At 38.7% G+C, this 21,737-nt stretch overlaps 2 protein-coding genes across 3 annotated transcripts in view; one reads left to right on the forward strand and one right to left on the reverse strand.

Moving 5' to 3' along the window:
- The window catches only part of CERS6 (ceramide synthase 6), a 317,382-nt gene that overhangs the window by 88,239 nt on the left and 207,406 nt on the right, over nucleotides 1-21,737 (forward strand). For both annotated transcript variants that reach the window (XM_025404126.1, XM_025404127.1), the window contains exons 2-3: nucleotides 3,431-3,536; nucleotides 17,511-17,641. In XM_025404126.1, coding sequence (XP_025259911.1) covers nucleotides 3,431-3,536; nucleotides 17,511-17,641 — 237 coding nt within the window. The remainder of the gene's footprint in view (nucleotides 1-3,430; nucleotides 3,537-17,510; nucleotides 17,642-21,737) is intronic.
- On the reverse strand, nucleotides 13,012-13,686 carry LOC112635964. Its single transcript, XM_025404128.1, has one exon. It carries the CDS (start codon nucleotides 13,628-13,630, stop codon nucleotides 13,121-13,123), a length of 510 nt encoding a protein of 169 aa, XP_025259913.1. The 5' UTR covers nucleotides 13,631-13,686; the 3' UTR covers nucleotides 13,012-13,120.

Here is a 21,737-nt window from a genome sequence, read left to right on the forward strand (position 1 = left end):
CACATGCCTACCATGGGTCATTTAAACTTTAATGGACTTCAACATTTAAATTGAGTTAAATTCTATTAAGTTTGTCTGTTGTTCTCTCTCTCTCTCACTGTCTGTCTGTCTCTACATCCTCAGATTTGGGAGCTTAGCCTGTCCAGTGAATCAGAATGGGGAGCTGATTATAACAGTGACCCTTCTGGGAAAAAAATATACTGTCTTCTGCTTCCATTTCCCTGGAAGTGGAGGCCACTGACATCTCTGGTCCTCTCTGCAAAGTGGGGATGATGGTAATCCCGCTTCATCTGGTTGAGGGAGGATTAAATGAGATTGTGAACAGGGCTCTGGAGATGTGGACTTCACTGAGGCCTGGTCCTGCTCTCTTGGGGGCCCCCACACACAGGAGAGAGATGCACATGTTATATACAGGAGAGTTATACCAACACTTAACTCTCCTGTGGGAAGTGTGGCCACAGCACCCTGGAGGGCCATTGGGTTGAATAGGGGAGCTGGAAAGGTTTGGGCCCTTAGAGAAGGCCAGGTGTGGATGAGCTCAGACCCCGATCGCACTGCTGGTGTGGACTCACTGTGGACCTGCACCAGGCCTGGGGTTTGAGGATGAGAGTCACCACAATTTAATGTCCATATGGGACTCTTTGCTTGTCCTTTTAACTATGGCAAAATACCACACGGGGACACTTCTGTCAGTGCACATGGTGCTGAGAACACTTGGACGGAGGGTAAACTGGGGCAAGTGGTTACTCGACCAGATGTCCCTGGTTTCTTTCAGTGCCTATCCTGACATCTGGTCTCTTTTTTCTGCTTCTGCTTGGTATAATACTTTTACAACTTGAATACACATGGCTTGGTTCAGTGTACCTGAGGCTGGTGAACCGCTGGGCCCAGGAAAGGCATGGTTTGTAAATGCTATTATGTGAAACCTTACCCATGGCTCCTGTCAAACATTTTAGGCAAAGAAACTCTATGATATGATTTGTAATACATACATGTATTTGTAGAAACACATACGTGTACATATATAATTATAATAATTTTTTCACATGTGAGGAGATTGAGGCAGAGAGAGATTAATTTCTGTAGCTAAGTCTCCATAGCCAGATAGCAGCAGAAATAATTCCCACCCTATCCTTTGGATATTGCTTTAAAAATACGTTAACAGCATCATATTTATTTGATAATTTTGATTATTGAAATTTGATAAGTTGTTAAGTGGTACACTGTTGCCTTCTTTCTTGAAATTTAAAGAAAATAGAGTTTTAAAAGTGGGTTGAAACTTAGAGAAGGAGAGATGTATACATTATGTTGTATAACAAATACTAAAAATTTGTTTTGTTTTGTTTTGTTTTGTTTTTTTTGGCGGATAACGGAGGTGAGGAAGTTGCTATTGAAGAGATGGTGTTGAGTAAATTTCTTGACTCCCCTACTGCCTGCCCGTGCATTGTTACAGGGCACACAGAGAATGTCAACTTGTCAGCAGCACTCAACACCATGGTAGCAACAACAAAACATATTTACTGAAGATAACCAGTTGATTAAATGTCTTGACCCCCTCCTGTGTATGCACAGGCATTGTCACAGGGCTTACAAAGAGGAAAGGATCAGCTTCTGCATTGAGACTCTGTGCTAGTTAGATGAAGAAAGAAGACTGTTCTGGAACAGCAGACTGCTACAAAGATGATAATGACAAAGTCCGAAGGGAATTGGAACACAGTTTGTCAGAGGTGTGGGAAGGGGAGGCTGAGGGAGGGCGAGGGAGGAGTCCAACTGGAAAGACTAGAAGGAAACCATTGGAATAGTTGTGTCCTTCACACCAAATGCATTTTGTGGTCTTACCTTATCATTTGCTTTTGCTGGACCACATGTCTTTTCACCCCCCTCTTTGTACCTTATGATGAGGGGCAAATAACCACAAAACAGGAAACCTTGTCAAGGAAACAAGTTCTAGACTCTTTCTTGTGGTCATTGCCTACTAAATTCCTTCTTTCATCACTACAGCCATAGCCCCATGATTATCATTTATAAAAAGGGAGTCGTTAGGAAAAGGTTATACTTATTGCCAAGAAGGTAGGTAATACCGCTTAGAAAATTTTACATTAAACAGAACTGAGAATGTAGAAATTTGGGGAAAACTCCAGTATCTAGAGGATTTGTATATCGGGAAAGGGTGATTCTTCTTCCTTCCCAGCTTTGTCCCAGAGAGCCCAGTGTACCAAGTATTACGGTGCATTTTCTGTGTCTGTCTTTCCTAGTTTAGGCTTGTACATGTACAGTGTTCTATTTTCCTGTTTAAATAAATTTCTTCACTTTTACTTGTAATAGGACCCAGTAGGATATTATGTGGTACTTTGTATATAAGTTTCATTGGCCCTACTTTAAAAACAAAAACCTTGTCTACTGTTCTTTAATCTCATCAACTGTCATTAAGGAAGCTTCATCTAAGATTTACTCCTGGTCTGTTTTGCATATTTATCAATTGTTGCCTTTGACCAACAGTGAATTAATTTGGGTAATACTTTCACATGGTATAAAATTGTTCTGTATTCGTAGAAAATGTTCAATGTTACTACTGAAAATGAATATTTACAGAGTTTTATTTCTTGAGCATTTAGTCTAAAACAACTTTTAATTTTTTTAACACAGTTTTATTAGCGATGTCCCCACATCTTTGGGGCCCCATGCACTTCACCTGCTCCCCTTCAGCACCTCATTCACATAGCAAATGAGACCAGAAAGAAGGCTCAGTCCTCTCATTCCTCTTGACGTAGGCATTGGCTTAGGATAAAAACAGTTTTGTGGATGTTCATACATAAACACTTACGACTTTTCATCTCGTCTGGGACATCATGCCTTTTGACATCCTTCATTACTCTTTATGAGAAAAAAGCAAATAACCACAAAGCAGAGAATTTTAAGAAGCCATAAGGGATTGGGGCTGAATTTAGCACACTTTGATTATGGAGACAAAAATTGCCAAGTTTATGACTAGGGGTGATCAAAGCACTCTCTCTGCATGCATAATTAGATGCTTAGTAAACGTTTTCTCACAGTGAAAATATAGCATGACTATTGCTCTGTGTAAGAACAGTATAAGTTATCTCATTTTGAAATCATTGTTTTATTTCTATCTTATACACTTATATTTTCATCTGATAGTCTTTCTAGCTTTGTCTCATTAGAAGTTGAGGATTGGAGGGTTTAAATGTTTTAAAAGGATTTCTTTTTTAATGTTACTGCTGGGGGCTAATGGAGAGACAAATGGTTAAGTCGGCCTTACAGTTACTGACAGGAGTGTTGACAATGTACACCCATGAAATCCTACCAACACTTTATTGGGATAATTGAGTTATGTGTAACTGGTGGCATTAAGAATCACATAGAAAGAATAAATTCTGACCATCTACTTTTTTCTTTTTGTAATTTTTAGATTTGTAGCCAAACCGTGTGCCATAGCCCTCAACATTCAGGCCAATGGACCACAGATTGCTCCGCCCAATGCCATTCTGGAAAAGGTCTTCACTGCAATTACGAAGGTATGATTGTCCTTTCCTGGGGTATGAATTGTCCCCGGTCACCATTCTCAGCCTGCTGTCATTCAGTTCCTCCCCTTCTGGGTTTGGAGAATCAACTTTTGCCTAACCTCATGCTGGAGAACATGTTGTCAGAAGGAATGTAAGCGTAGTAGAAGTGGAATGAAGATGGGCTTGTCTTAGACCTAGTAGTTTACGCTTAGGTTGATTTTTAGTAGCTTGCCTCAGAAGAGTCTTGATTAAATAACAATTAGTCTAATTCTGTGACTCTTTTAATCACATGTGACCTGAAGCAAGATTTGACTTGAAGCAAGATGAGGGCTGGGAGGGACTTTGTGGAGATGACTGGGTAGAGCTGAAGAGTGTGATTTATGTGTGTGTGGAAAAAAAGGACCTCTTGGCTTGTAGCATTGTCCATAGATTCTAGGAGCTGTGATAAGTAGGCAAATGTAAACAAAAACAAGAAGAAGGCATAATTGCAGGATAAAAGATTGTACCATGAATGTATGAAGGAGGGTCAGAAGAGTCTTAAGTGAAGAGATAGGTTCACTGTGGAGAATAAAAGGGAGGAGATACACAGGTGGGAGATGAAGCCCAAACTAGGAGTGGGAAGGAGGGAGCGGAAGAGAAGCGGGGAGAAGAGACCGTGTCTCCTGCCTCCACCCCCATCCCAAGTTCAGATCTCCTTCAGAACAAAGAGGGAGGAGAATGCCGAAGTCAGAAACCCTCAATTGAAGGCCATAGGAAAATAAAGCAAATTACAGAGTTTTTATATATCTTACCTTATTCTTGTCTGGACAAGAAAAAGGAAAAGATCAGGACAAATACAGTGTTCTATGAGAAGTATTGTGTGTTCATATATTAAATGACTCATTTTCTCTCTCTCATTTTTCTGGGAGAATTACCCAGGCTTCCAAGATGTGATTTGATAGAATTAAGCAAATTCTATTTCTTTTCTTGATATTTGTGTTTCTAGCCATTTGTACTAGCTATCTCGTCTTACAACTATTAATTCAGATATCCAAAAACTTTCGCCTATTTTATGGTCTTCATTTCTTCCAAAATTCTCTAGAGTTTTTCCCTCTGTCCTTTAAAAAAATTTTTTTTTCTCAAAAAATTAAGAAACTACCAGGTGTTTTTCATATCCCTGCTAGGAAGAAGAGAAGAATGAATGGAATTTTAGGAAAAGCTCTTTTGGTGGTTTTTATGGAGTAATTTCAGATTGCCAAGTTCCTGTCTGAAGGGACACATATCTTATGGTATTTAAAAGAAGAAAATATATATAAAAAAAAAAGCTTGCATTTTCATTTAGTGTATCAAATTACTTGAGTGAAACAACTTTTTCCCTCTTAAAAAAACAGGTGTGTAGGGACATCTCAGGTTCATTTGTGAGTGTGATTATAACATATTTGGAGTCTCTTTGTGAACTACTCTAAGTACATTAAACATATAGTATTCTAAATGAATAATAAAATGAGGGTTTTTTGTTTTTTAAATTTTCCCCAAATTTGATGCCTCTCCTTAAAAATCCTGCAGTGGATGTTTCACTTCCCTTGCCTTATGTTTTTTACAGTTACTGGAGAAATTTCCTCCATAAAGGTAATAAAAAGATTTTGCAGCCAGATTGGATGCTCTAAAGAATACTTGCTTGGCTAGGCACGGTGGCTCACGCTTAGAATCCCAGCACTTTGGGAGACCGAGGAGGGCGAATCATGAGGTCAAGAGATTGAGACCACCCTGGCCAACATGGTGAGACCCCATCTCTACTAAAAATACAAAAATTAGCTGGACATAGTGGCGTGCATCTGTAGTCCTAACTACTCGGGAGGCTGAGGCAGAAGAATGGCTTGAACCCAAGAGGCGGAGGTTGCAGTGAACCGAGATTGCGCCACTGCACTCCAGCCTGGTGATGGATCAAGACTCCGTCTCAAAACAAACATACAAAAAAAAAAAAAAAAAAGAATACTTGCTTCTACTTAATTTGAATGAGCATATCTTTTAGTTTCCAAGGTGATTCCTTTGGAGGTTTTTACATGATTAAAACAGAAGCGTCATGTGTGAAATATAAATACAGCAAAAGTTGGAATCGTTTTCCCTTGTATTCTTTGTAGTTCTCCGATCTTATTTGTGATATGAAATATAACCAGTCAGTTGACTGGAATAGGAGGGGCAGGACTTGGGACAGCTGGAACCAAGTGTGCATTTGTATATGTGTGTGAATGATCATCCAGTATCCTGGTCTCACTACAGTTCAGCTGCCTTTTTGTAGAAGGGCATGATTATAATCCTTCAAGTGTGAGAGATGAACCCTTAAAATTTCTGTATATGACTGGCTACATATAGTTTGTGGAGCCCAGTACAGAATGAAAATGTGGGACCCCTTGTTCAGAAAGCATGAAAAAAAGTGCCATTAAGAGTACAAAAATATAAAACTTTTTCCTTCCTCCCTTAGTCTCTCTCTACTTGTCAAGGTGTTTTTTTGTTTGTTGTTTTTGGTTTTGAGACAAGGTCTCACTCTGTTCCCAAGGCTGGAGTTTAGTGGCATAATCGTAGCACACTGCAGCCTCAAACTCTGGGCTCAAATGATCCTCTTGCTTCAGCTTCTCAAGTAGCTGGAACTACAGGTGTGGGCCACCACACCTGGCTAATTAAAAAAATTTTTTTGTACAGATAGTGTCTCACTATGTTGCCCAGGCTGGTCTTGAACTCCTGGCTTCAAGCAATCCTCTTGCCTCAGCCTCCCAAAGTATTGGGATTATAGCTGTGAGCCACCATACCTGGTCAAAGTGTTTTTTATTTGCTGTGTAATATCGTGTTCCCTAATGGCATGGGGAGACTCTTGGGGAAAGTATAGACCCTCACAGGTACCTGGGGGGTACACCCTGTGACTTAGTGTGCACATGACCCACCAGCTGCCAGGTTTCCCTTTTTTCCAGCCACTGGCTGACACACTGTACCTTGGTTCAGGGGAGCAGAGAAATAGAGTCAGGCCTCTCTCCAGGCCCACTGCCCCAACCCATGGGTGATGAGTGACCTTCAAGTGCATTGCAACCTCTATGCCCAGATCCAGGGGTACACAAGAGGCTTAGCCATAGCGAGTTGCCAACCACATGCACTGGGGTAGCTGCCTCCATCCTCTCTGAAACTCGACCCCCGACTCTCTGTGCTTGCACTCGTCCTTCTACTGGGGGCTGAAGGCAGCAGCAGTCACTAGGAGGTGGGGAGACAGGGAGGCTGGTGGGTGCTACAAGCCAGGGGATGAGGAACTGGGCGACCACACACACATCTGGCGGAAGTGGTGGGACTGTGTATGAGCCAAGAATCCAAGCTTCTGGCACCTGCTCCTTTGCCCCATTGGGCTTCATTTATAAAGCACAAATTCCATGATAGAACTGTTAAGAATTTCAAGATGGTGACTACAGGGTTTCCAACCCCAAATGTGGACCTTTCTGAATGTGTTTTTTCCTGTGTGACAGCACAGGTCACATGCCCCGACTATCTGGTTCTCCTTTGTGAAATTATTAATAGCTGAAAAATTTGAACCCTTATATATTCTCTAGCAGTCTTTCCTTTTGAAGTAACACCTGTCTGCCTGTTGCCTATCTCTCTCTCCTCCCCCATCCCCTATCTAAAATTTTGTAAACATTTTATAGAAACTACTCCTATTGTAAAAGAATTAGAAGCCTTGGTGTTTGAGCCAGTCCTACCTGGATATTTGTGTTGGAACCTCAGCTCTGCTGTGTCTGTCGTTGTGGCCTTAGGTGAGTTTCTTAACCTCCCTAGGCTGCAGATAAGCTCATTTGTAAAAATCTTTGAATAAGCATCTCACAGGCATTCATGAGGGTTAAATAATCTTGGAAATCATTCAGTAAATGATATGGCATCTTTTGTCCCATTGGTTCCCATATTTTGATTTGCATTTAGGATCACCTGAGGGTTAAAATGCAGAGTGTTGCATCATGTTTCTAGAGATTCTCATCAATAGTGTTGGAATGGGACCAGAACATCTACAATTGTGGATTGTCAGACCCATTCAAATGAACAGAATGAGTATTTGTTTAGTGAATATTTTTGAGCTCCTGTTTCTTAACTGGTTTTGTTGTTTCTTAACTGGTTATATTCAGAATTTTCTGGATAAATATGCTTTTAACTTTTGGGGATTCTCCTACCATATTATTTGTACATACCTGTGATGCTAACTACCTCACTTTTCTAATCAAATCAGTGCTTAAGCCATGGGGATGAGAATATATGTCAGGTATAAAGCCAGGTTTTATGATCCAGGGAAATAATAAAATTTGCTTTTGGTATGTTAGACTAAATTTTAAAGTGAAAAGCAGATTTCCTATAATTTGTTTTTCCTAATTCTCCTCAATAACCTATTTCCTTTCATTTTTATTTTATACTTTCCTTCTTCCCCTCCTAGTACTGGTTAAGATTAATGTTTTTAAGATTAACCTAGGTGTTGGTAATATATAAATGTTTATGTGAGTCACCATTATTCATTTCTTTGCCTGTAAATCTTTCAAAAAAACTTATGGAGAATAATAAGGAAAGAACAATAAGAAACCCCCACCCCACATACAGTGTATACACACACACACACACACACACACACACACACACACACACACACAAACACACAGAAAGAAAGAAAAAAATGAAAGAAAATCTCACAGATGTTTTATTTGGCAAATTAGGAGAGGCATATCTCTAGATTTCAAAACATATATAAAGGCTAACTAGATTGGGCAGAAACCAAGTATAAGGAAGTGAAAAGCGTGAAGTGTGTCTGGAGGGCCCTGTGGGGGTGGATTACAGGAAAACCAGCACAAAGGCAGTTCTCAAGAGTTGAGCAGACAAAAGCACCACCCACTATTTGCAACAGTAGGTGCAGGAACAGGTGAGCCAGGCTGGCAGGAGTGGAGGAGGGACACATAAAGCCACCTGAAGGGTATGTTTTCAGGAGGCCATCTCCCTTCTTGGCAGCCAGACTGGAAGAGCATCCTTCCTGCTCCCCATACTGGAAAGCAGGTCAAGAAAATTCAACTAATTTAAAGATGATTAGTAAAGAAGCAACTCACACAACATCAAAGACAATGAAAGGAAAGTATAGCAACTCCTGTTAACAAAATTTTCACTAGAATAATGAGGCTAAAGAGGCAAATGAAAATTGTGATTAAATATTTTGCCGTAAATTTAAAAAAATGAAGCAGTAACTCTGTGAAGGAAGATCACAAAGAAGAACTATAAGAACTAAAGAAAGAAATAGTTGGTCAACAAGAGGAGGTGGAATGTGAGCTGGTAGAGTTCAGAGAAAAGTACCAAATCCATCACAGGAAAAAAGTCAAAATTGGGAAGAAGGCAGGAAACACTAGTCACTGCAGGAAACTCAGCAAAGACTATGGAAGATAGAAAGAATAAAACTGAATTAAATGAAACAAACCAAAAAGAGCTAAAAAATGGACATATAGGCAAATAGATCGAGCATTTCTGTAATAGGAATCCCTTAAGGAAAAGCAAAATAAAACAATGAATTAAAACAACTTCTGAGATATAATTCAAGATTTTTTCCTGAAATAAATGGAGGTTTATTTTAATATGTTAACAAGAATGTAGTGAAAATGGACCCAGAAAGTTCAACACTAAGACTTACATTATTAAAGTAGCTGGACTTGATAAGTAAAGAAATCCTTCACTGAGCAGCTGGGTAAAAAATCAGATCTCTTGTTTTAGGGAAAATGTTATGTGATTGTAGGCTTTTCTCTAGTAACATTTTCAATATTCCCAAGGAAAATGTGAACTAAGAATTTTATATCTAGCCAAATTGTTTTTACTCGGTGAAGGTTATAGACATCATGTTAGACATCTTTGAACATGAAAAAATTTAGGGATATTATTACATGAGTCTTTCTTGAAGAGACTTTATTAAATCATTAATTTTAGCTGACCAAGAGATCACTGGGAATGTTTGTAAGTTTTGAATATATTTAAACTGTAGTACTAAAAAAGAAGTATGAGGAATGGTGACAGACAGAATGTTAATGTTCTAGGTTCTCACAGTGTAGAAATGATACAGCAGTAACTGAGTAGAGGGGAAGAAGGTGGGAGGCAGAATCAGTTCACTGATTGCATGATCTCTAAGAGTTGGGAGTCAAAGCATATCAGTTAAAGCTGGCAAATCATTAGAAGTATATGCATATTTAATAGTACAAGAGTAAACGCTGAGAAAGATAATATTATTGACTATTGTAGTATTTGGTGGTGGAGGAGAAGGAAATAAGGCTACTTTAATAAGGTGGAGGAAATAAGGTTACTTTAAATATTGCTCATTTGACTTATTAGAGATGGAAAAGAGAGTCGTATGGATAACCATCAGAACAGAAATTACTCCCAAAAGGAAAAAAAAAAAAAGCCATGTAGTAAAATATTTTTTAAAATCATCAAAATGGAAAATAGAACATAATTAAAGTAGAGAGCTATAAACAAACTTATAATCATATTAACACATAAATGGACTTAATTTATATAATAAAAACTAATTCAGGCTTTGGTTATTGGTGTGGGTCGAATTATTTTCCTCCCCAAAATGTATACATTGAAATCTTGACCCCTAGTACCTCATAGTGTAACCTTATTTGGAGATAGGATCTTTACAAAGGTAAATTAGTTAAAGTGGAATTATTATGGTGGGTCCTAATCCATATGCCGGCTGTCCTTATACAAAGGGGACAGCTGGACACAGAGATAGGCACGAGGGAAGATGGTGTGAAGAAACACGGGGAAAAGGCAGCCATCTACAAGCCAAGGAGAGAGGCCTGCTACAGATTTTTCCCTCACATCCTTCAGAAGGAGCAAACGATTCAACACCTTCATCTGGGACTTAACAGCCTCCGGAACCAGGAGGCTATACACTTCTGTTGTTTAGGGAGCTTTGTTAACAGCAGCCGTAGAAAGACAATGCAGTCAGGAAAAAAAAGTATATATGTGAGGGGCACCTTAAGACGAAGTAGTAACAAATGTTGAAAAGAAGAGCATAGGTGAGGGTATCCAGGCACATATAAATAACAAAGTAGGATTTCTAAAAGCATTCAACGAAAGGAAGAATTGGCTTTTTATTGTCAGAGGTTACAATTCACGGTGAAGATCAAATAGTTATGAATCATATATGTATTAAATATTAGTGTGTCTATATATTCATAAAAAGGAATTGAAGAAAAGATAGAAACACAACAGAAAGAAATTCTGATTTACCTCTGAGGCATGATAGAGTCAGTGAGAAAATATAAAATAGAATGTAGAAATTCTAAGGAACATAATTAGGAAGATCTAAGGGGGTACATTTACAATCCTATATTCTGAATGTAGAGACTGTACTTTGTGTTCAAGTAGCTATTAAATACTTATAAAATTGATGCTGTGTTATGTTTTAAAAAACTTTGATTTTAAAAAATTAGGCATGATTTAATACTAGAAATTAGAAAACAGAAAAATCAGAAAAGAAAACCTCTTCATCCTAAAAATTTATAAATACTGTCTTATTAACTCTTGGGTAAAATTGAAATTTCAGAATATTTAGAAAACATTGGTAATGAAAGCACTACCTTTATGTGCTATGCTGCAGCAGTGCTCATTGAAAACTCATACAGATATCAAAAAAATAGCCACTTGGTTAAACATTAGAACAAGAACAACAAAATGAATGGAGATAAGCAGAAGGAAGAAAGTAATAATGATAACACTAAAATCAGTGAGTTAGCAAAACTATAGAATTAAAATAAAATCCCCAAATCCTTTATTTATTTATGTATTTATTTATTTTTGTTTTACCAAAAGGCCGCCAACTCGACTAAGAAAAAAAGCAAGCACAAATAATGTTAAGTCGATAACCACAGAAACAGGAGAATTAAGAGAATGGGGCAAATGTAATAGAAAAACTTGAATACAAAATTTATTCTAGCAATATAATTTACTCTGTCTCTGTGTGTGTGTGGTGTGTGTGTGTGTGTGCGCATGCGTGCGTGTGTGTGTGTATGTAAAGATCAAATTAAAGGAACTAAACTACAAAAAAGTACCAGGCTCAGATGCTCTCACAAAAGATTTTGTTTTTCATTAACCCAAAGCATTTATTGAACATGTAGGTATATTTTATTTCCTTTGCTCAGGTGATTAGCATTTTAAAGATATGAAGGCCTAAACTCATACCTATAATATCAAAAATTATATGTCCCCTGTCTCCTTGTTTATTGTGAATATTTAAGATGTGCAATATAATGTTTCAGTATACTTACACATGGTGACATGGTTACTGTAGTCAAGCGAATCAATATGTCCATCTCACAGAAAATTCTAACATACCCTTAACGGGAGATAATTCTCTTAAACTGTATCATAGAAAATTAAGAAAGCCATCCAGCTCTCTTTTAATATAATAATAAGACATTAACATCAATGCCTGACAAAAATTTCACTAAAAAACAAAAGCAAGACTAGAGACCAAATTTTATTGTTAATATTGATAAGGAAATCCTAAATAAAAAATTAGTGAACTGAACCTAGTAACACATTAAAAGAATTATTTATAATTTGATATAAAAATCTATATAATTCATTTTATGGGTAAATCTAACAAGAAAATATATCACACTCCATGGATGCTGAAACCTGACATCTTTTTGATTAAAATAAATTGTTTAAGTGGGGATAGGTGGTTTCTGCTACATGACAAATATATTTGTATCATAGTCCCAAACCTGGCCCCTTATTTTCTATATCTATATTTCTATATTGTGCCAAATTTTACATTAAACTAGCAAGTAAGAGAAAGAAAATAAAGTCATAAAAATTGGAAAGTAGTTGACAAAACTATGGCTATTGTGAAGAATTATTCATACATAAAGAAGTATTTATTGAGTCTTGTTATAATCTTGCTCTCTCTATATATAAAAGCAAACAATAAGCATTAAAAGATCTAAGAGGTTGGGCATGGTGGTTCACACCTGTAATCTCAGCACTTTCGGAGACTGAGGTGGGAAGACTGCTTGAGCCGAGGAGTTTGAGACCAGCCCGGGCAACATGGTGAAACCTTGTCTCTACAAAAAATAAACATGAAAATAGGCGTGTTGGTGCACACCTGTAGTTCCAGCTACCTGGAAGGCTAAGGTGGGAGGATCACCTGAGCATGGGGATATCCTGGCTGCCGTGAGCCGTGATGGCGCCACTGCACCCCAACCTGGGCAAGAGAGTTAGACCCTATCTCAAAAAATAAAATAAATAATAAAAGATTAAGAAAGTACCTTATTCTCAGTAGAAACCTAAAAGAATAATATAGCTAGGAATAAGCATAGCAAGGTATGTGCAAGACCTGAATGAGGAAAATTTTCAAACACTCTTGAAGGACACAAAAGACAAATAAAGATGTGAATTCACCCTATATTATGATCTTATTGAAATAGTATGATCTTTTTTTTTTTTTCCCCAGGTAAACTGGTCATTTTATTAGCAGTAGTACTGTTTGGCATAACAGGTTTCCAGTAAATAGGCATGGAGTTGCATGGAGGTGACAGGCAGGCGCAGGCCAGCTTCACTCACTTCTTCCACTCGTTCTTTTCGTAGTCCCACTTGGAGGCTAAGCCCTGGATGGGGTTCACCTTCATGTCCAGCATCCTCTTGGTCTGCATGGCCACCCACTCTTTGTCAAAGGTTTGCGGGAGGGGGCCGTACACATAGAGCTTCTCCCACATGATAATGAGCGCGGTGATGCCGATGAAGAACATGGCAGTGCCCACAACCGTCTTCCACTCATTCGAGCGCCTGTTCATCTCAGCAAAGCTCTCCTTGAACTTAATGCGATACAACTCGACTTTCTCATCCATGGAGAGGCTGCTCCAGGACGCCTTCTCCTTCTCCTTCAAGGCCTTCTGGCTGGCAGACAGGTGCTTGACATGGGCCACGTCCGGCAAGGGATAGTCACGCCGATCCACATAAGCTGGGAGCATAAAGTCTTCGCTCTTCACAACACTTTCATGTGCTCGTACACACACAGAGGTGGAAATTGCTCGCTTGCCAACTAGGCTAAATACCCTGGTAGCCAACATTCTGCCGCCACTGCCCGCCGCGACCGCCCTCTACGCCCGGTGTCCCGCGACCGGAAGAGAAATAGTATGATCTTATTGAAAGTACTAACAGGGTTCCTTGTGTGACCATTTGTTTATTTTGAAAATAGATAAGCTAATTCTGAAATTCACATAGAAAAATGTATAAAGATTTCTGAGAAAAGTAACTGTGTAGTACTGGTACTGGCACATGAATAAATAGACCAATGGAAGAAAAGATTTGGATTTTTGATGGGGGAAAAGATGAATGGTATATAAGTAGCCATCTGGAAACAAACAAAGTTAGATTCATTCCTCATACATACAATACCAATATGTATTCCAAATGTACTAAAGATTTGAATAGAAAAATCAAAACCCTACATTTATTGAAAGGAAACCTGGGAGAATCTTTTGAACGTGGGGAATGAAGGAGGCTTTGCTAATTATGACTCCAAATGTAAAAACTATAACAGAAAAGACTGATAAATTCAAATATATTTTTATCAAATTTCTGGAAGTAAAACAAGCAAAAAACATCATAAGCAAATTCTAAAATGCAAATGACATACTGGAAAAAAGTATGCAGTTTCTGGTACAGAGAAGGGTTTAATCACCCTAACAAATGAAGATGCCTTACAAATCAACAAGGAGAATACCAAGGAATCATGAAAAAATAGGCAATAGACATGAATATGCTCTTCATAAAAAATAGAAATACAGTCGATTTTTGAAACACATGATAAAATGCTTCTCTCATAAAAAGGAAACTGAAACTGAGATCCTGTTTTATGTATTAGACTTGAAACAATGAATATGTCTGATATCATAGTCTATCGAAGAGGCTTTGGAAAATGGGCACTCTTGCTTGTGAGAGTATAAATTGGTAAAATCACTAGTGAGAATAACTTTTCAATTTCAAAATTAATTACGAATGCATAGACCCCTTTGATCTACAACTTTCAGGAACTTATCTCAGAGAGAAACATGTATAAAATGGCCCAGGTAAGGTTATTTATTGTAGCATTGTCTGTAGAACAAGCTCAGAAGCTACTAAATGTCCATTAATAGTAGAATGGATAAGTAAATTATGGTATATCTCTACAGTTCTACAAAAGAGTGAGAGTGTTCTATATATAGTGAAAAGGAAATATTTCAATATACGTTGTAAGGTAAAAAACCCAAAGCCCAGAAAAATGTCTGTAGTATGCAACTATTTTTGTGACAAGGGGAGATATAATATATATTCAAGTTTGCTTATATTTGCATAAATATTGGAAAGAAACTGATTTAGTCCGGGCGCCGTGGCTCATGCCTGTAATCCCTGCACTTTGGGAGGCCGAGGTGGGCGGGTCACAAGGTCAGGAGATCGAGACCATCCTGGCTAAGGTGGTAAAACCCCGGCTCTACTAAAATACAAAAAATTAGCAAGGCGTGGTGGCGGGCGCCTGTGGTCCAGCCACTCGGGAGGCTGAGGCAGGAGAATGGCGTGAACCCAGGAGGCGGAGCTTACAGTGAGCTGAGATCGTACCACTGCACTCCAGCCTGGGCAACAGAGCAAGACTCTGTCTCAAAAAGCAAAAAGAAACTGATTTAATAATAACTGTGGTTATCTGATAAGAAGGGGAGAATAGGAATTGAAAGAGAACAAAGTTGGAAGGTGAAACTTTGGATACTTTTAAATTTTTGCACCGTATGAATTTTTTCTTTATTAATAAACTTAGAAAATAAATTGAAATTAAAAATGAATTCCATTAGGATAATGATGTAGCCAAGGTATATTGTAGGCAATGATTTTTCTTCTTTCCGTATTTTTGATTAAGAGAGACATCAAAGGTGAGTGTAGATGGTGTCATTACTACTACTAAAAAAACCAAAAAAACAAAAAACCAAAAATCCTCAAAATACATACTTAACCGAAAGTTGGCAAATAACATTTATAGGCACAAGGTCAGCACATTTTGTACCCTAAAGCGATTTTGACTATGTTTTCTGGGTGTGTGTCTGTTCTAGTCAGTTCTGATTGCTATAACAGAATACCATCAACTGGGTGGCTTAAACAACAAATATTTATTTCTCACAGTTCTGGAGACTAAAAGTCTGAGATCAGCATGCAGATGTGGCTGAGCCCTTGGTGAAGGTCCTCTTCCTGGTTGGCACATGGCCATCTTCTCTTGTATCCTCACATTGAACAGATTGAGAGAGAGAGCATGCAAGCATGGGCAAGCTCTCTAGTGTCTCTTCTAATAACTTCTAATCTAATCGAAGAGCTCCCCCCTCATGATCTCATCACCTCTCAAAGGCTCCACCTTCTAATACCATCACAATGGGCATGGGGTTTCAACATACAATATTTTGGGAGGCACAGGCATTCCCTCCATAGCACTGACCCCTAGAGCTGCTTGAGCTGCTTTTAGAAAGGTGTTGTGTCTATATGTATATATGTTTCACCCTTATAACTTGAACGCTGGCCAGTGTGCCTTCTCCTTACCCCTTTTTTGGTTATTTTTCCCCATCACTTGCATTAAAGCGTTAGTATCAAATCAAAGAAAGATTAAATAAACATAGTTAATATTAAGCAAAGATATAATAAAGGAATGGAGCTCACATGGCTTGGTATTGTTGTGTAGTATGTCACCCTCATGTGATTGTTGGCTAGACATTCTCCAACACATTGAAGAGAGGGGAGGGATAGTGTATTAGTCCATTTTCACACTGCTGAGAAAGACATACCTGAGAGTGGACAATTTACAACAAGAAGGAAATGGACTTACAGTTCACGTGGCTGGCGAGACTTCACAATCATAGTGGAAGGTGAAAGGCACATCCCATATGGTGGGAGACAAAAGAGAACTTGTGCAGGGAAATTCCACTTTTTAAAACCATCAGATCTTATGAGACTTATTCACAATCACAAGAACAGCACAGGAAAGACCTGCCCCCATGATTCAGTACCTCCCCCGCTGGGTCCCGTGGGAATTCAAGATGAGATTTGGGTGGGGACATAGCCAAACCATATCAGATGGGAAAGAGGAAAATTAACATTTGCTGAGTTTTACATACAGTTTCATATTTGGTTCTTGTTGCAATATAATTTAGGTTGGTAAACAACCTTTTCTTTTTTACAGATGAGGAAACTGAGGCTCAGAGAGGTCAGTGGAGTGAGGAATTGAACAAGTGCCTATCATTTCAGGGCCGTCTCTTGCCGCTTCACCAAGTTTACTTTTTTCAAGTAATGCATAGTCTTAGTAAAAGACTTGATGTGGGATACAGTTACAAAGGGATGACCAAGAAAACCAATAGAGAGGAATGTGTCAAAAATGGGAACAAAGGGTATGAGAAGGGGAAGAAAGATAAACTGTGTTTGGTAGAAATGGTACCTTAGGCTTAAGTGAGGCATTTTGGGATTTTTTTCCATGCTTTTTGTCTCTACTACATTATCTTGATATGTGATCATTGGGTATAGCATTTTTGTTGTTGTTGTTGAGAAAGTGAGATATTTGATTGATACCTCTTTACAAAGTTACCTTCAATGGACTCCCTTCCTTTGAAGGCTGATGGGATTGACTCAGCTAGTTGGATGTTCCATTGAGTCTTTGTTGCCCTTCGGGAAGCACATTGCTGATGAGGAGAACTGCAAGCATTAGAGCAAGATTCATGTTTTTAAATGTTGTTTCATGAGTAACTACTTTTGTCCTAGTGGTTATTTTTGTTCATGCTTCTAGTGGAAGGCCTCGGTCCTCAGTGGTAAATAGAAATCTCAGTAGCAGATAGTAAACAATAGGGGGAAGAAAAAACCCCTCAGATATAGACAAGGGCAGACCTGTTTATGGTGAAAATGAAAATGGATTGAAAATTATTTTTCTGGTACCTTGTTCCCTAGCATCCTGATGAAAAGAGATTGGAAGGCCTCTCCAAGCAACTGGACTGGGATGTTCGAAGCATTCAGCGCTGGTTTCGACAGAGACGCAATCAGGAGAAGCCAAGCACGCTGACGAGGTTCTGTGAGAGCATGTAAGCTGCTGTTTCTCTTTTTGAAAGAAAAGACCTAAGTACTCATGCCAACCCTGAGGTGAAAAATACAGATCTGTGCAGGCTTCAGCAGCCCTTAAAAAGCTGCAGTCAGGTGGGAAAATAGTTCAGGAAAAACACAGGAAGCAGTAGTTGGTAAGAATTTGTGATTTCCACTTTGGATACAGTAAATAAAGTTCACTTCTTAATGGAGTTTCTACAAAGTAAGCATATTATAAAAGGATCTACAATGGTCTTTTCAATCAGTCATCTTTGAAATATAGCATTAAAAGTCATTAGTTTTATAGATGTGGATAGTTTGAATTTTCATAAAGGCAACTTAGGTTCTTCCTACTAATAAAAACTGAGATATTAGGATGTATTATCAGAGGGCCATGGCAATCTTCTGTATTCCTGGAGATTTAAGAAATGGCTATATTACATTTCTGGGTGAGTTTAATGAAGCATTGCTTGAAAGTGGGGGATGGAATGGAAGTCTCTTCCATCTCTGAAATGTGAACTTTATATAGTGTATAAATTATATATCAATAAAGCTGTTAAAAATATTAAAAGACCCACAGAGAGCTCTTCCAGCACAGTGATATTTTGAAGTGGTGATACTTCATGCACTTACCTATAGGAAAAAAAGAAAAATACATTGAAACATTGAGCACATCCCCAACAAAGGGAAGAGCTGCCCAGAGAGGCATTACCCTATGTGGTCTTCCATCTTTTGGGTGTTACTGTTCCTGTGTCTTCTAATAGTTTCTCCATTTCTTCTTTCGGGAGCTTTTTCCTGACACCTGGTCATTTAAACAATAATGCTTTCAACGTAGTTCTCTTAGTTGCAGGCCCTTTCTGTTTGGGGTTGAAGTTGCATTTTCAGCTTTGGCTTTCAATTATGTCAAAAAAGTATTTCATTAATTGTATCCTTAGAGGGAAACCTAATGTTATAGGAGAAATGAATGGAAGGCAGAAAAATATCACAAATTCCTAGGGATGGGGAAATATGGAGAACATGAACAGGGTCTTTCGGAGGTGAGAATATTTATAAAGTCGGGAAAAGCAACCTGGTAGATACGATCAGCAAAGCCCTCTCAGTAAATGAACTTAGTGGCAGTCTATGAGAGAAGGATTTATGTATCTGGGCTCCTGGTCAAAAGCCAAAATTGCTTCCCAGCTTGGCCCTGCCATATATCCAAAGGGCCTGGGCTCCGTCTTTGAGCCACAAGTCCGAGTAAGGGTGAAGTTGGGTCTCAGCACATGTCTGCGTGCTGAACATCATGTGCCATCTTTCCCTCCTCTGACTAACTTCTTTGGTACTTTGGTGCCAGCCCCTACTATGCTGAGTCTACACCAGTTTCTCTCAAATACCAGTGTATTTGAGATTTTAAGATAAGCATCAGTCACCTGAGGATCATGTTAAAATGCAGAATCTGATTTACTTGGTCTGGGATGGCAGCATTTTTAACAAGTTTCCACGGGATGCTGGTGCCATTGGTCTAGAGATCACACTTTGTGTAGCAAGTACTAACTCTAGACCAGTGTCTATGTCTTCTCCATGAATTCCACAGTTATTATGTGCATACCACAATAAATAAGACAGTCATAGTTATAATCAATTAAAAATGCTTCTGAATGATTGCTAGTGGTATGGTAATGTGGAGGCACCATGATGGGGAAGAGATGGTGCATAAAATAACATCATTTCTTCCATCAAGAAACTTGTAATAGTGTTGTGGAAGTAAGACATAATATCTTAGTATGTGTAGGTCGAAGATAGATATTAGAAAATAAGCAGATATGGGGCCAGGTGCAGTGGCTCACGCCTGTAATCCCAGCACTTTGGGAGGCCAAGGCGGGCGGATTACGAGGTCAGGAGATCGAGACCATCCTGGCTAACATGGTGAAACCCCGTCTCTACTAAAAATACAAAAAGTTAGCCAGACGTGGTGGCGGGTGCCTGTAGTCTCAGCTACTTGGGAGGCTGAGGCAGGAGAATGGCGTAAACCTGGGAGGCGGAGTTTGCAGTGAGCTGAGATTGCACCACTGCACTCCTGCCTGGGCAACAGAGCGAGACTCCATCTCAAAAAAAAGAAAAATAACCAGATATGTGTGTTGTAGGATTGATATGGATAGTCAGTAAAGATTAAAGGGAAAAGATCAACTGTAGGTTGGGGTACACGGGGGGTTTGCTGGGATTAGAACTGGGTCAGTGTCAGTGGCCTTTCATCTTTCTGTTGTATGGTATAGTATTGATGAAGTTTTGTTTTGAAACTCTCTTCTTCCTTGGTTTGTGAGTTGCCACTACTTTCTCTTGCCTTTCCAAGGTCTTTTGTTTGCATCATTTATTCTGTGTTTGCTCTGTGGTCTTTAATGTGTTAATGACACTCCAGATTTAGTCTTCAATCTCATATTTTCCTTACCCTACCTTCCATTCTATGTGTTAAAATCATTTCCTCTCACCAGCTTCTTCCAAAGCCATGTGTACAGTGCAGATGTTTCTTCTAAGGCATCATTCTGCCAGCTCCAGCTAGCAATTCTAATTTGCTTCCACTCCTGACTTTACTTTTCCTATTGTTTTTATGCTTCTGTTTTGTCATAGGCTGGAAACTCAAGTCGATCAGCCGCTGTGTTCTATTAATTCTTTGTAAATTCACCATTATAGCCCAAAGTGCTTTCATATGTCTCCTTATTTTTTTTTATCTTGCATACACATAGACATTTTGTTTGCTACCAAAAAATCGCAAATTATTTTTCTGAAATACTACTATCCCTATGTTCTGATGCTTTAAAACTTTGATGATTTTAAGACAACTATAGGATAAATATTAGGTCCCTGAGCCTGATAACTAGAGTCTATCTTTTGCTTGTTTAATGTCCATCACCCAAATGACATCTTCCTTCTAGAGGGTTGTGTTTTCACTGTCTGTGCCTTTTTCCTTCCTGCCTTGTATATGGTGTTCCAGGCCAGGAACTTCCTCTGCCTCGCCTACTTATCTCCTCACCATTCTTCAAATCCCAGGCCCTCTGTGAAGGGTGGCCTGACTATTAGGACTGGAGTGAGCACAGCTTCCCCTACATCCTTAGAGTACTAGGAATTTAACCCTGAATCATATACTGCCTTATATGGTTACTTAACTTGTTTAACTATTTCAGTTCCAGTTCTGTGTTGCTTGAAGACCACAGGGTCACATCTTGTTCTTTCATTCCTCTCAGTCTTTACCCTAACAGACAGACTCTGCCAAATAAATAATTTGTTATGACTGTGTGTTAAAATGGCATTGTTTTGGAAAGAGTTGCTGACCTCATTTGTCACTTTGCTCCTATAAATGAGTGCCTAATATATACTACCTTAGCATAAAATTTGTCTAGGAAAATTACCTGACTATGGAAAGCTCCATGACAATTTTAAAGGCAGAAATTCAGAGGAAAGAATGGAATGGCAAAGGAGAACATTTAGAGAACACCATGAGGGATAAAGTAGAATTATAGTGGTCTCTGTATGCAAATGTGTGTGTCATACTTACTTACCTATATAAAAAAAGATCTAGAATAGTTGTTCTTAACTAAGGATGCATTTCACAATCACCTAGTGATGTTTTCAAAATACACGTGCCCGAGCCCCATCCCAGGGTGTCAGGATGATGACTCAGGTACAGTCTGAACATGTATATCATGGAAAAAAATGCCCCAAGTGCTTATAACACACATCCCTGGTTAAGAAGAAAGATAATTGCTGCTCAGAAATACTAAAAATCAAATGAGAAAACAAGAGAACACAAATTTGGAGCTTGTCACCTGAGGGTCAAAATGTAAAGAATCTATAATTTTTCTGTTATATAAGTTTCTATTTTCCAAAATATAGAATTCCTTCAGGATAATTGTATTTCATCTTTCAGCAGTGTGGAATAGCACCAACATGCAAGCCAAACTGTGCTTGTAAGCATATGCAGGCATGTCCAATTTCTGGCACATCCGTTACATGTAGATGGACTGAGTAGAAGCTGTTTAGCGAGTAAAATGCTAATACGTTGACGTGATTTTTTTTTCTCTTGCTTTATGTCAGTCATTCACAGTCATGTTAGTTTTGACAAAT

The sequence above is a fragment of the Theropithecus gelada genome, chromosome 12 (genome assembly GCF_003255815.1).
Source record: "Theropithecus gelada isolate Dixy chromosome 12, Tgel_1.0, whole genome shotgun sequence".
NCBI lineage: Eukaryota > Metazoa > Chordata > Mammalia > Primates > Cercopithecidae > Theropithecus > Theropithecus gelada.

What these genes read in the sequence shown, in the direction of transcription:
- LOC112635964 (XM_025404128.1), bottom strand. Translation starts at nt 13,630, where the DNA reads ATGTTGGCTACCAGGGTATTTAGCCTAGTTGGCAAGCGAGCAATTTCC.